Raw genomic sequence first — 15,683 nt, 5'->3', positions numbered from 1 at the left:
GGCACGAGATACCGATGTTAATTAAACAATATGTTTTAGCTGTTATTACCACGGCATTTACTTACTTAAATATAAAAATCCTAACGTTATTGCGCGTTTTTAAAATCTGAAAATGCCTAATTAAAATTATACAAATAATTAATAATTTATAGCCAGTGTTTATGCTTACTATGACGTACGTAGTTAATCCAACGTGGTGTTAAAGTGATTACTCAGGCGACGCACGTGTTTCGCATTTGTTGTCATTTTATCGTGAAAATAAAACTAAATTCCTACTTATTTCGTTACAGAGGTGATTGGTTTGATATTGTTGAGTGTAGTTTTATTAAAAACAGAATGACAAGTTTAGCAAAGCAGTTGCAGTTACTTGCGCTGCCGCAAAATCAAGATAACCAAGCGTGCGAAGCATCCATTTTGTTCGATAAAAACACCGCAACACAATTCGACAAAGACACCGTCTTTGCATTGGGTAAGTACTGTTTTTTTAAGTAAATGTTAACATACAATAAATATCTGCTCTTTTAAAACTTTTAAACAAGCGTAATTAAACCGACAGCGTGGTGTAGTAGTAGTCAGAACACTCGGACACTTGCTACACTACATGTCTGCATGTAGACATGTGGTAAGATGCTATAATGGTATTAACTTCTGCTGAGCCAGCATTTAATCAGCAGCTTTATCATCTGGCAATTATAAATCTACAATATTCCAAACCAAAAAATGGTTTTTATGAACTTCTAAAAAAACAATTTAAATCTTAAACAGGGGTAAATGGATACCGTGAGCTGTCGATGATTTGCCAGCAAATTTCGAGTTACGAAAGTTTATTTTCTGAGCAAGCAAAAGACATTGATTTTCGAACACAATCTAAAAAATATAACGAAAAATTGCGAAAGAAAATTGATTCGTTTCTTATAGAGATATCACCGTATTTTCTGCTTAGACCTGCTCTAAAATGTCTGGAATGGCTTATTTATAGGTATTAAAGTTTACATTATTTGCTTTTTTTGAATAGGCCTATAATATTAATTGACACTTTTTGTAAATTTATCCCACTTTGGTAGTTATTATTTATTTATCTTATATTTTTAGGCATTTAAATTGATTTTTAGACCATTTGTTAAGCAGTTGTTATTATTTTTTCAGGTTTCGTATCCAAGAATTTAATGTAGATGGTTTACTAAGCTGTGCTTTTCCTTATTACTCCACCAACATATTTGTAAGAGCTGTACAAACTATTGACCTGAATTCAAACCCAAAATGGAGTTGGCTTGAAGATATACAGGTGGTGTAAATATCTGTGTTTAATTTGTACAGTGCTTACATCAATTTTTTATGTTTTTATTTATTTTAAATTTTTTTTAGGTCAATGGTACATCGCCAAGCAGAAATAACTTGATTAGCCAATGCTCGAAAAATTCAAAATTTTTTCACTTTATTTGCAACTTAATAAAAAACGCAATCGAGGTAAATTCAAAATTTTATTGTTTTTTAAAATATAATTTCTAATAAAAATCTACTTAGAATAAAATTTGAACTTTTGATTTAGGTTGCTGAAAATAAGACAATTGCTACGTGTTCACAAACTATCACATTCTTTACCAGTATAATGCTTGGTACCTTGATTAGTTCTAAGAAAAAGGAGGAAGTTATTTTGCAGCAGTTGTTGCCGATATTAACAAAAGTAAAAGCAAAAAATTTATCAAGGCATACTTAGGACACTATAAATTTTAATGTTTTTATATAAAAACAAATTTTAAAGTCATTTTTTATAATTTTTTAATATTTTTATCATAAGAAAATGTACCACAATGATATTAATCAATTTACATAAAATTATAATTATTTTTTTATAGGGCTTAAAATCGCAAATCAAAGATTATCAGGCATCTTCATTTATGATAATTTCTCAAATATCGATCAATGTTAATTTGTCAGTGGAGTTAATTGATCATTTTGTTAAAGTGGCGAGTCGCAACTGTTTGCCTTCCTTGCAAAACGAAATGATCAAATTTTGCTTGCTACTTTGCCAGACCACTGAAAATATCTCAAACAAGTTAGTTTTGTTTTTGATATTATATCTACTAGTCAAATTTTATCCTACTAACTGAATTTATTTGTCATTTTATGGTTACAACTTGAACTAATATTTGCCCGCAATAATTTACCTAAATGCTTATAAACATCATGTTTTTCTATAAGACCAAAAATTTTAGACTAAGTGTTGTTTAATTTATGCCCAATTTCATTTATTTTGTACTTTTATAGAACTTTGAAAAGATTAAAAAAACTGGATGGATTTCAATCATTTCTGGTCACTCATAGCTCCAACATAAAATTTCAACATTTTTTAGTAAATTATTTGGAATTCAGCATCTCACATTTACAAGACACAGAAGGTAACTAACAAAAAAAATAAGTTTTTTTGATGCAACAACTGACAGCAATAACATTTGTTAATGGCAACTGTTATGCAATAAACTTTGGTCAACCTTGAAAAGCAATAATTGATTGAATTTATATTTTTAGATGACATGGAAACTGATAATAACGAATTGGGGGATGTAGACATGATTTGTTCTATTATGATGAACCCAGATTTTCCTGAACAAATGTACAAGGATGTATTAAAGTAAGTCTTAGTTTAATAATTTACATTAAAATTAGCTGGGTACATTAATATTAGCCAGGTACAATTTGTTAAAATTCATGCCCAACTTATTTAAACTAATTTTTGTGCATATTTATTTGTTATTATTATTATTGTATTTTTTAGGTTTGTATTTTCTTGCCTTACTAAAAGTGATGCAGGGTTGGAACAGATTTCAAATTTGTTGCAAACAATACAAGAAAATGATTCGGATAAATTTTACAAAACACTTAAGGTTTTGTCGCAAGAATCCGATATTGGTGAATCTTGGCAGGAAATTTTGTCATCAAAAAATCGAAAGTTTTCAAAGGTATTTGCTTTCAAAATAAAGATTTTGCTAACAACACCGATTCATTTAAAATATTGTATGCCACTGCTTTGAGTTTATTTTCTCACTGTCAGCATACCACTTTTTAGGTATTTAAATAATTTTAATTAACAGATTATAGGCAAAAAATATTGTCGGCAATTTATTAATGTATATAATTTTTGTTAAATTTTTCTCATAGTTGACCTATTATTTTGATATTAAAACAAAGTTTACTGAAATACTTTTTTAGGACTCTCCTTCTCTGTTGTGTATATCTTTATATCAGCGGCATGCAGAAGTCAGAATTAATGCTGTCAAAAATATTGGTTTGCTGTTGGACAAACAGATCTCGACTGAAGAAAAACAAAATCATGTTGTCAGTAATATTATCAACACTTTCATGTTGGAAGACACCCCAGAAGTGGATACAGTTCTTATTGAGGTATGTGTTACCAAAAAAAGTTAATTTATTTACATATTTTCTCAGGATTATGTTTAAATTTATGTTGTAAATATTTAAATTTATCTTTAGTTGTTTTTGAACAAACCTGAACTGGTGTTTTACAATATTGAACAAGTTTGTGATAAATTGGCAAGAATAGTGTTATCAAATGGGTGAGGAAAATTTCTATTTTGCATAAATATATCAAGATTTTAATTTTCTACTAAGCCTAAACTGCTAATTCAAACAACTTATATATATATTTTTAGAGGGGATTTACGAATCAAAGAAATGGTTGCAGACCTAATCTTTAATTCAATCTTAACGAAGAAAAATGAGCACAATATTCCTGGTGCTGTTGAGAACAAAATGTTTTTTTTGATGATGTCATTACTTTTAAATGCTGGTGATTTGGAGTTTGATTTAAAACTCATTCAAGATTCGAATTACATTAAAATCAATTTTACTAAAAAGATTGCAACTGAATTGATAAATTGTATCTCAGAAAATAGTAAGTTTACTTAAGTTAACATCCACCTTTAAAACTAAAAATAATAAATAAGTATATATGTCATAGTTTTTTAATATTATAATTTACACTAATGCCTTAAGGGTACTTTGAATAAATTTTTATGCCGTATTTTTTTAGATTTTGAAAATGTGATATTTAAACTTATTGCCCTTACATCGAAATATGTTGCCAAAAAGCAGAAACAAAATGCTGAAATCTTTCAAAATCTTTTGGAAATTGCCAAGGGTGAAAACGAAAAGTCATCCCTAGAAGAAAATTTGGTTTATTTTATTTTTCTTGCTGCGCAAATCGAAAGCGAAACTGAATCAGATTTAATGAATGTGTGTTCTGTATTAACACCATTGGTTGAAGATATTTCTGACAATAATTTTCCAAAAAGTGATTTTTGTTCAGACTTTTCTTTGCAAAATATTTTTAAATCAAAAACTACAATGAATTTGCAGCAATTGGTTTTGGGTTACACCGTTAAGTTAATTTCACAAGTTTCAATGCTTAGCAAAAAAAAGAAAATTTCAAAGGATAATCAAATCTGGCGAAACTTGTTGTTGCTAATTATGAAGATCAAAAACGCAAACGAAAGCTCAAATTTGTTGGAGGTTTTTTGCGAAAAAAATTTTGCAAGTCAGAATGAGTTGTTGGTGTTTGTTTGTGAGTTAATTTGTGAAAGTTACGCTTCAGAAAATTGTGCTGAAAACTTCAAAGAAAAGTGTGAAAATCAACTTGACTACTGCATCCTAAGGAATTATTTATTGTTTAATATGAAAAACGAGATTGAGGTTAGTCGGATTTTTTTTGTGTTTATTTATTTTTTTTGTATATATTTTTATCCTCGATGTGGGAAAGTCAAATGCGCGATTTAAACATAGAGTAATATTAGTAACTCCAACCCAGTCTCAAGTTGCCTATGCCAGTTTGGAATATTATAAATTATAATTGCCTGCTAATTATACTGCTGATTGAGTGCTTGTTCAGCAGGAGTTCGTACCATTTATAGCGCCTTACTCAAGGGCGCTACAGCATGAGATCAGTGGGGATTGAACTGACGACCCCATGTGTGGTGTAGCAAGTGTTTTTACAACTACACCACGCTGCCCGTCAAATTCCTAACATTGGAAGAATGACTTTGCAGCCCAACGTAAAATAAAATTTGTTGATGTACTCTCTAAAAAGCTTATATAATGTTGGCTAAAAAATTTAATATTACTAATGAATTTTATTTTTTAGAATAATATTTGGCCCGCTATGATGTCAACTTTGTTGTTTAATTTATCTTCTACAATTTCTGATTTAAGAATTATTGCCCTTCAATGCCTTAAACATATTACAACATTAAATAACAAGTAAGCTTTATTTTCTTGAATTTTTTTAAAAACTTTAATTGATTTTTTAAAATAGAAGTATTGTAAGTATAATCACAACAACAGAGTTAATATGTATTATCAAAAATTAATCCTTTTTTGTAGAAGCTGTGCTACAGAACTTTCAAGTTTTGTTATTGAGAACAAAGAAGAATTGTTTGCAGATTCTGATCACATCAAGAAAGTTTTAAAAGAATATTTTTCTGAAAAAAGTGAAAGCAAAAAAGGTTGGAATTTTATTTTGTGTTGATTAAAAAAAAAACTTTAATTTTTTTCTATTTTTTTTGTATATAACTTTATCCTTGTGGGAAAGTCGAATGCGCAACTTAAACATAGAGCACCATCAGTTACTCCAACCTAGTCTCGAGTTGCTTGTGTCAGTTTGGGATATTATAGATTATAATTGCCGATAATTATGATGCTGATTAAGTGCTTGCTCAGCAGGAGTTTGCACCGTTTGTAGCGCCTTACTCAAGGGCGCTACAGCATGAGATCAGTTGGGATGAACCCACAACCTCATGTATGTTGTAGCAAGTGTTCTTACCACTACACCATGCTGCTGGTCTCAAATAATAATATGAGTTAGTGTAGTTACCTAGTTATTTTAATTTTTAGTAAAGAAAACTGTACTTACAAAAAGAAATGCCTTTTTTGAGCAAATTACAAAATATGTTTTTGAGCAAAACAACTTCGGATCTTTATTTTATGAACATTGTCTTTCAAAGGTAATGTAACAAAATGACATTTTGTAAAAAAATGTTGAGTAACACAATAAAAATACTTAACTGCATAAAGTTCTGGGTTCTATTCTAACTGTATATAAAATTTAACATATCCCAAAATAAATAAATTTAACTCAAGACTAGATGGAAATAAAAAGTTTAACTATATCTTAAGGTTGTAAGATCAGCCTTTCCACACTAAGAATAAATAAATGTAATTAAAACTTTAAACTTTTATTTAATAAATCTCTTTTTTTAGGTTTTAAATTTAAAAGTTTTGTCCGGTTTGCATTCAATTGTGGAAAAGGTCTATCAAAATATCAAATCATCTTTGAATGCCTACACTGTACAAGATTCACAATTACTTAAATTATTCTTTTCTAAGCTAAAATCTGTGGCAATGAGCAACTCAAAAATTAGCAAACTTTTTCTTCAGATCATCAGTGTAAAAAGTTTTAGTTCTAACTTGAAATCAATTGAGCTTCCACAGTTTATTGCAATGGGTAAGTTTTCATAAATGATTTTACCAGTAAATTCTAAACTAAATTGTTTGATAATAATATTGAAAATTTATTTTTATACATTTATACACTGTTTAAATTTAGTTTGTTTAAGTTACCCTAAACTATATATATATACGAATTTATTTATTAAGTTTTATTTTTTTTGTAGGTTGTATTACTAAGCCATTTGTGGCAGCTTTGAATGACGATTTAAAATCAAGGATTTACGAAATAGTTTTGGAGATTGGAAAGTCATCTCATGATACATCTGTTTCACATTTACTTACTAAAACATTTAAGGTAATAATAGATAGGTAAACTAGTTTTTATTTTCTAGTCTCTGTAAATAAGTTACTATTGCTCGTTGCTTTGTGTAGTTGTTAGAACACTTACTTGGCTTTACTACATGAGGTCTATGGTTTAATCCTCACTGTTAACATATTGTGGCGCTTTTAAATGTATAACTGAAATATTAATCAAAAAAAGTGCTATAATATTTTTAAAAAGGCTATCATCTCGCAGGCTAACTAAAATTGTTATTTTTATATGTTATTAGTTTAATATTCAGTAAGTTTAAAATCGATTTTTTTTTTTAGGTTTTACCAGTACAAGCCAGTCTTGTTTGCAAAGAAATAAAGAAGTTTCACACAAGTTTAAATGAACTTAAAGATGTTGATGTTGTCACAAAAAAGTTGAAATTAGATGAAAGTATTGGGGATGAAACTGAATTAAAAATGGGTAAATAATTTTTGTTTAAAATTTTATTAATATATAAATACCACAATTGAAAATTTAAGATTTAAAAACGTAGCTAAAGATTTTATAAATTTTTAAAATAAGAACTTTTTTATTTAGACCCTATGAAAGGATTAATATATTTACTCGAAAATATTCAAAACAAGAAAAACATTGTAAACTCTCAGGTAGGGTAATAACAACATTGTGTTTCTAATTTATTAAAGTTTTAAAATGAATATGAAAGGAAAAAAATAATTTAATATTTTGTTATTTATTATTTTCTTGTTTTTCCTTTTTTTTATAATTTTTTTTTAGTTATTAGTTGAGTTACTTCTTGACACTTTGCATAAAATGGAGCAGAAAAGTCTGCAAGATGAGAACGTAGACTACCTTGTTCAACTTTTACTGGGTTGTCTGCTGAATCTTGTAAAAAATAAAACCTGTCCAAGCGAAGTGATGACCAAAGAGCTACAGAAACATTTAAACGTAATTTCGTTAATTTCTTTTTAAAATATATATTTTTTTATACTTGTTTATTTAATTTATTTTTAATATTTTGTAGGTCGAGTTACTGATTAGATGCATCGTAGCTTCAGAAAACACTAAAATCCACCAAGATACTCTGCTTATTCTTGCTTTTTCTGCCTCTTTTTGTCCGGTAAGCAGATCATTTAATACTTTGTACTTTTTGCAATCAAAAATGTCTTCAAAAATTTGCAACCAAAAATGTCTTGTTTGATATTTCTAGGAAAAAATCTTGCACAGCGTGATGTCTGTTTTTACATTTATGGGTAACACAATGCTTCGTCGTGATGATTCTTACTCTTTTCAAGTCATTAAACAAATTATTCACTGTCTAGTACCCGCTTTGCTTGCCTCCAAGGTAAGCATAATATTTTTTTTTAAACAACCAAAAAGCTATTTGCTAATGTTTCAAGTTATGAAGTAGTCAATATTATTATGCTTTATTTAGCAATAGATGTTTGGAAATTTTTACCTACACTTGTTTGTGCATGAGTTTATATTGTTCAAGTCTTTTATTTAAATTTTTTATGTAGAAATATTCCGGAAATGAAATGGTTGTCAAAATACTCCAGGTGTTTGTAGATGCCATTTCTCATATACCCGCTCATAGAAGGTAATCTAAATTTTTATTTTTTAAAAAAATCAAACATTTTTAATGCATTTTATGTATTTTTTTAATATTGTTATATTTAGGTCAACAATATTTGGTGAGCTGTTAGAAAATGTTGATTCGTCCACCCATCTTTGGCAATTAATTGTTTTGTTGATCGACAAGAATATCAACAAATCAAATAACGACGACAGCAATGAGGTAAAAACTGAAATTTTTTTAAATTTTATATTAACAGGAAAATATAAAAATTATGTAAAACTTTTATTAGAAAACAGTCACCGAAATTCCCCTGGTTAAATAAATACCATAATGTTTTTTAGGATGAAAAAACTGAATCTGAAGACACTGAGATTTCATTTTCGTCAATTTCTGACTTGTGTTTATGTTTATGCCATTTAAACAAAGCTAGCATACAAATTCAATGTATTTCATCTATTATTCAATACATAGACTCTCTACCTTTAACCCAAGGTTTGTAAAAAACTTAGTATTTTATGTTCGAAGTTAAATTTTTTGCTTTCAAAACCTTCTAATTTTTTTTAATTGCTTTTTAGATGGGTTAAAAGACCTTAAGCGCCAGACCAAGGCTAGTGATCAGTTTGGGTTAATCGATTTTCAATCACGCTCGTTTTTACAACTGCATAAACTGTACCACGCTTTGTTAAAATTCACCATTACTTTGCTGTCTGTAAGTGGCCCAATCACATCGGCTTTTAAACTCACTGAGAAGGAGGAAAATGTAATAAATGAGAGTAACACAGAAAATACTGAAGTGACCTCCACTCTATCTCATTTTCAAGGGTAAAATTTAGTATTTTTAAATTTTATTAAAGTAGTAAAATTTGTAAATTAGCAGTTTTTACTATCATATTTTCCTTTTATTTGCGAAAATTTTAAGTTTAAAAATGTATTTTCTGTTTTTATTTGATTACTTTCAAGCCATCACTTTTTTATAAATTCCTTCGTTTTTTTAGTCTTATTCAAACACTCTTGTTCTACAACTCCCATGTTCATTTGACCCAATTGGAGGTTGACAACAACAATAATGAAACAATTAAGTATCAGAAACTATTACAACTTAAAATAGCTAAGCTCACAGAAAAGGTAAATGGGACATAATTTTATAAAAATGCATTTATTTGTTATATTAAATATTGGATTTAGTATTTTTGTACTGTGTTTCTCTAAAGTTTTGTCTTTTTAAGGTACGAACTATACTGCCTGAATGTTACTTCCTAATAGTTGTAATCAACCTGTTATCCAACCAAAATTCTCAGCCAATCAAAAAACAAGTTCTTATACTTTTGACACAACGAATTTCATCTCATCCTTTTAATGTTTGTGATGAAGAGGTAATGTAACAAAATATAAAATATTTTATGTCCTCGGAATAAAGTATTTTTTAATATGCTTATGCTACGAATATAAGTTAAGTTATATTCTTTTTTGTACAGGTTGCTTTGCTGCTACAACTTTCGAAGATCCTCACCAATGCTCTAATAGAACAAAGGTATAATTTTTTTTAAATAATGTTTAGATATCCTTGTATATCTTTAATACAGAACAAAGTAATTAGTGGTAGTTAACATAATTGTTTGGGTATTTTAGCAACTCCAAATCCCAGCCATCAATGTGTGAAGCCACTTTGCAATGTCTAACAAGAATATTTCAAGTCTGTAAAAAATCTACAAATTTCGATCCAACTTTTGTTATTCCATTTTTGTGCGACTTTATTTTCAATTCCATCTCACCAGGAAAACAAGTAAAATTTAATTTTGTATTTATATGTGTTCTATTTTTTAAAATATTAAAACCTAGGTCTTGATATATAACCAAGTATTTCAATTATTTAGGCATTAACAACTGTGGTGTCCTGTCTTTCTGAAGTTTGTGAAATTTTACAAAATCACTGCATACCACATTTACCCAAGTAAGTAGACAAATTATTAATAAAAATATATTTCCAAAACTATATATTTAAATATACATTTCACCAAAAAAGGATTTTTACTAGTTGGTATTTTATAGAAACTTACTTAATATTTCTAAAGATTATTTCTAACTTCAATATAAGGTTTTAAGTTTTATTGTCAATGTAATACTTTTTATTTCCAATGTTTTTAGGATTGTGCCATGTCTGATATATCTACTGAGAAATAATCATGCAACTAAAACTGAACTACTTGTTGTTCATGTGTTGGCATCTTTACAAAAACTTCTTATTTCTTTTAATCTTTTCTTTAAACCTTACTTGGTGGATATTCTTATGGAGGTACAAAAAATAAAAAAAATGACCTTCACCTTAAGTTAATTGTATATAAAAATTTCAATAATCGTTTGTGATAACTTTGGTAAAATTCCTAATTATTTGAATAAATTTTTAACAATTTCATTTACAGATATCTTTGATTTGTCATCAAAATCATTTTCTTTCTACAATTGAGCCTTCGAATACAAATTCTACAAACAGCAAGCTGAAAACTGTTGTCTCATCAATTTTTACGATACTAGCAAGCAAAATTCCTGCCAGGATTATCATTCCTACACTACAGCAATCATACGAAAAGGTATTTATTCAAGAATGTTTTCAGTCTAATAAAATTAGATTGAAATTGTTAACAAAAAAATTCCTGAAATGTTTTGGTTTTAAAATTTTAATTTACAGGCTAATGAAAAAGAGGCTGGTTTGGTTGCAGCAACACAAGAAGTAATGGTCCAAACCTTGAACAACTTGTCCAAATCTGAACTTAACTTACATTCTTCTATGCTGTACAACTTCTTTTTAAATACTTTGATGTTTAGAACACAGCATACCGGAACGGTTAGTATAGGTTGTCAATTTTAAAGTGTTGTGCAGGTGTTAAGCACAACATTTATACTATGAGAGGTTTTTGGTTTGATCCTTGCTATTTCAATGCTAAATCTCTTTTAACTGTAAATTTTACAAGCTATTCTGCAGGCTTATTTTTTAGTATATTAGCAGATCAATTATATCCAATACTTACAAATACAACTTAAGGTTTGGCTAGGGTAAAGAAAATTACCAAAACTTTTTTATAAAGATGGTTTCCATTTAAGTGGTGAAAGTTATTATTTTTATTCAAGGTTGAGTTACCTGTAATTGAGGAAATAGAATTGAGAGGTGTCGAAGGTTTTGTTTCCATGTTATTAAAATTTCCAGAGGGTTTATTTCATTCACTTTATACCAAGGTAAATGTTTGTACTTGTGAAAATAAATATAAATACTTTAAAAATATCAGTTGTTTTTACTATTTGAAGTTTTTCTGTAAAAATTTTAAATTTACTACTGGCTTTTTAGTTTTCTGATTGGGGTTGTTCTAAAGATACCACACTAACAGAGTCGATTACTTACTATCGATGCATGACTGTTCTCGCAAGTAAACTCAAGTTACTTTTTACACCTTTGGGTGGTGCACTACTTACTCGAGTGGGCAAGACTTTGGAGGACTTCGCAAATTATGAAGGTTAGTAGAAAGTATTAATTTTTTTTTAAAAAGGGTAAATAAATGTTTTGTAATAATTTTTGTGTGCCTACTTAAAATTTATTTCATATTTTTTTGAAACAGAAATTGATAATACTGAGCAGTTATCACTACTGACCCAGCAGTGCAGATATGCAGTGGAGTCTTGTAGATTGTGTTTACTTCATTGCAACAACACTTCTTTCAATAAGGAAACTTATCAGACTGTTATACATCCATTAAGCAACCAGGTAAGAGCTTTTTGTAGATGTAAATAAGAAGATTTTGTAATTAAGAAATATGCAATAAATGTGTTTAAAATTTATCAATTTTTTTTAGTTGGATTCAAAAAGTGCCATTTCTGGTCAAATTAGGGAATATTTAAACGGTTTCGTGATTCCCTGTATTGGCCAGCTAGCTTTAACTTCACAGGATACTTCAGTTTGGCAAACCTTACATTATGCTGTGCTACTTAAAACAAGGCATTCTTCTGCAAAGGTCATTTTACTTTTTTTAAATATAATTATTTTTATTCTGGTTAGATTTTTGATTGAATTTTTTTTAGGTGCGTTGTTATTCTATGGATGCAATTGCAATCATTGCCAAGAAATTAGGAAATTCTTACACTACCCTTCTTCCTGAAACTATTCCATTCTTAGCTGAACTTATGGAAGGTAAAAAAAAACTTTAATTTCAATTTTTTCTAAGACTTAGTAGCGGTTTAGTTTATTTTTCCTAAATTTTATTTTATTTGTTTTTAGATGGAAATGAAATGGTTGAAAGAAAATGTCAAGTGATCATCAAACAAATAGAAGAAGATATTGATGAAAATCTTCAGAAATATTTTTAAGTTTCAACACTCAATAAATTTGTACATACAAAAATAAAACTAACAATTGTTTTTTTGAAAAAATCTTGTGCCTATTGCCCTTTGGATAATCATGGTTGGTGTAATACATTAATTATTAAATGTATGTTGTTGATTATTTAAAGCAAAGACGAAGTTGAAGCTTAGGATTCACAGTAGTTTGGGTGGCCATCAACTATACAGTTGATCCACTTCAGGTAGCTGCAAAAAGATAAGTATATGTTATAATGCCTCATTAAAAAAGATTTATTAAATTTAAACTAATAAATTAAGTAATCCAACCTCAGCCAAGATATAAATTAAGTAAATTGCGTTTTGGAGAAATTTAAATTACTGGTGAGTTCACCTTGAAATTCTAGTGTAAACTCCCGGTTTATTTATTCCACTTCCACATTTCTCTCCCCAACTAACCACACCCCATAGGTGCCAAGACTTTGTTGTCCGGTCTTGGCAGGCCAAGGGGCTACCACTGTCGCCCTAGAGTAATGCAACATTTTATAACTAAAACTGAGCTTTAGAAAAATTTACATGTAGATTTAGACGTAAAAGTCTTTCGGATAGACTTGTTGTTCTACAGTATAAGAAGTGTTTGAACAATAGTTTAACTATTATGCATTATTTATTCTACTTAAATATATTAAAATATCATACTTGACAACTGTCAACTCTTCCGTCCATATAACCAGCGCACAACATCGAATCTTTGATTTGGTTTCCGTAAATACTTTCTTGCATACAAACCGCATTGCTATGGACTGGGACATCTGCATACCTTAGTTCTTGGCTTGTAACATCTATAAAAGTCTTATTAAAGCTATGTATTGTGGGTTAATACACAAAAACTGAAGGAATTTCTACTAACCTTCGGCCTTTCCCCATCCTGATATCATGCAAGTATCTCCCTCTACGAATTGTTTGTCGAATGTTGGAAGACATATTGGACTAACAAACTCTGACGTCTAAATGTAAGTTACAGCATATTATACTGTAATCAAATAATACACGATATTTGAACTGTTAAACTTTGAAAAATGTTATGTTTTTGTTGATAAAGTTACCGTAGCGCATGGGTCGGCAAGTTTAATCAGCGCAATGTCATGAGTTCTACCATGGACCGGGTTGTAGCTTGGATGTACGTACAATGCTTTTATTTCAGCAACCTAAATATTGTTGATAGTGTGTTTTCAGAATATCATTAATTTTTTATTTTATAAATAACTTGAAGGTTTGTTATATAAAAATGCCACCTGTGTCAACTGCTTATTTTGATCATATCCAATTCTTACGTCGTACTCTTGATATCCAGATCTAGTATTTCGATAAAAAATATTCTTTAAAATTTGTCATAGTCTGTTGTAGGATAGACTTATGAATTTTTTTAAACGATTTTTTTACTTTTTAAAGCAATGTGCTGCTGTAATGACGTAACATGTTGCAATTAAAGTTCCCCCACATTCTATTTTCTTTTCTCTTTTGTGATATAATGCAACCTGCAAAATAATGTATAAAACTATGGCTTAGATAACTTAAAATGTAGGTACCACGTTTATTTTTTTAAATACGGTTTTAGTGCAAGCTTACCTGCCAAGGTATAGGCGAAGCTTCAGAAACTAGTTTTCCGCCATATACTTTAAGTTGACTGGGCGAAAATTTGGTTTTAGTACAGGTTTGGCTGAGTATATCTAAAATAATGATTAGGTTATCAATAATTTTAATATTTGTTTTCAAAATGCAAGTATTATCCTACCTTTATTAACGCATTTTGGAATATCGCAATAATCAAAGGAATTATTTGTGTTGTGTGAATGTATATAACACCACGGTCCATTTGTGTCATTGTCGGGATTTCTACAGAAGTTATGGTCGCCTAATCCATGCTCACTATTCATCCAACCGTATATAGCTAAGCATAAAAAGTGTTGTTAAGTAGGCCTAATAGCCAATTTAATGTTATGCAAATTGTGGTAGTATTCCACTCAAAGTTTATGGAACTTAGCTTACACATTTTCCAGTTCAAACACAAGTTTCCGCTTTTGGTATGCGATGTTATTCCACGATAGGAAGCTATATTCGAATCTTTGTCATAGCAATCTGTAATTTAGTCTTCTAGGTTGTAAATAAATAACATTTAGGCAATAAGCGTTTTAACCTAAATTTCATATTTACTTGACCTTTAAGGTTTTCCGTTTTGTTTTTCTTGCAATATCCCCATATTTTATCCAGATCGTAGTTTTCTGTAGTTGAACACCATGTTAACCTTTTTCTATTGCTGCTTTTAATACATGTGTAATGATATCTAATAAAACAAGATTTATAGGCTTAAAACGTATTGCATAAATAGCTTCTGTATACGTTAGCTGCTTGTATAAATTACCTTGATTTGTATATAAACGGAAAGACGCATGATTTTCCTTTGCCATTTCCGGCTATAGTTGCAAAATCTGTAAAATAGATATTTGTTTCTTGTTTAGCGACTATTGAATTACTTATTTACAAGTTATCAACAACCTACTTGATTTTACTGCAGTTATTTCGCAAAATCCAAACAAATTGTGTGGGTATCTTCCAGTGTAAATTGGTCGTACACTGCACCACTTTGCCTCTGGATCATTATGAAAACTGTTTGCTGTTAGACACGTGTAATGCTAAAATAAACTCTTGGTTAACGTTTTGAGATTATTTGATTTTTTATTAAAACAAGATCTTGAACTGAACTTACCCACGTGTTGTTATATTTAAATGGAAAGTGGCACGGAAGACTGAGCGACGTCCCGTTCCATGCCATTATCACTAAATAAATAGTAAAACTATTAAAATGTCCATTTATTACATGCTTGTTATAACTGAGGGGCTTATTAAAAACTTTTTAATTGCTTAAGCATTACCTGGAACATCTTGAAAAATTGAAATCACACTGCACATTTCAAAAACTAAAAAACC

The 15,683-nt window shown here is 29.2% G+C and overlaps 2 protein-coding genes across 2 annotated transcripts; one reads left to right on the top strand and one right to left on the bottom strand.

The window, feature by feature from the left end:
- Positions 1-264: 264 nt before the first annotated feature.
- Positions 265-12,843, top strand: LOC145754784 (HEAT repeat-containing protein 1-like). Its single transcript, XM_082570898.1, has 41 exons — positions 265-469; positions 766-979; positions 1,147-1,285; positions 1,366-1,467; positions 1,550-1,684; positions 1,857-2,056; positions 2,269-2,399; positions 2,530-2,632; positions 2,777-2,960; positions 3,211-3,402; positions 3,493-3,575; positions 3,672-3,913; positions 4,052-4,710; positions 5,159-5,274; positions 5,398-5,519; positions 5,908-6,017; positions 6,274-6,517; positions 6,687-6,817; positions 7,114-7,255; positions 7,373-7,440; positions 7,571-7,741; positions 7,818-7,913; positions 8,004-8,138; positions 8,314-8,393; positions 8,474-8,591; positions 8,714-8,864; positions 8,948-9,194; positions 9,368-9,497; positions 9,599-9,745; positions 9,848-9,903; positions 10,002-10,155; positions 10,247-10,323; positions 10,518-10,665; positions 10,793-10,960; positions 11,059-11,214; positions 11,499-11,603; positions 11,713-11,878; positions 11,981-12,126; positions 12,215-12,373; positions 12,441-12,549; positions 12,637-12,843. Exons 1-41 carry the CDS (start codon positions 337-339, stop codon positions 12,723-12,725), a joined length of 6,258 nt encoding a protein of 2,085 aa, XP_082427024.1. The 5' UTR covers positions 265-336; the 3' UTR covers positions 12,726-12,843.
- LOC145754785 (plasminogen-like) lies at positions 12,708-15,051 on the bottom strand. Its single transcript, XM_082570899.1, has 10 exons — positions 14,745-15,051; positions 14,491-14,646; positions 14,325-14,425; positions 14,139-14,233; positions 13,991-14,051; positions 13,802-13,903; positions 13,606-13,702; positions 13,395-13,537; positions 13,090-13,220; positions 12,708-12,944 (listed from the first exon to the last, which is right to left on the bottom strand). Exons 1-10 carry the CDS (start codon positions 14,746-14,748, stop codon positions 12,887-12,889), a joined length of 948 nt encoding a protein of 315 aa, XP_082427025.1. The 5' UTR covers positions 14,749-15,051; the 3' UTR covers positions 12,708-12,886.
- Positions 15,052-15,683: the final 632 nt, after the last annotated feature.

Source organism: Corella eumyota, chromosome 6, assembly GCF_963082875.1.
Source record: "Corella eumyota chromosome 6, kaCorEumy4.1, whole genome shotgun sequence".
NCBI classification, from domain to species: domain Eukaryota; kingdom Metazoa; phylum Chordata; class Ascidiacea; order Phlebobranchia; family Corellidae; genus Corella; species Corella eumyota.
This window is presented reverse-complemented; position numbering and strand designations above follow the sequence as displayed.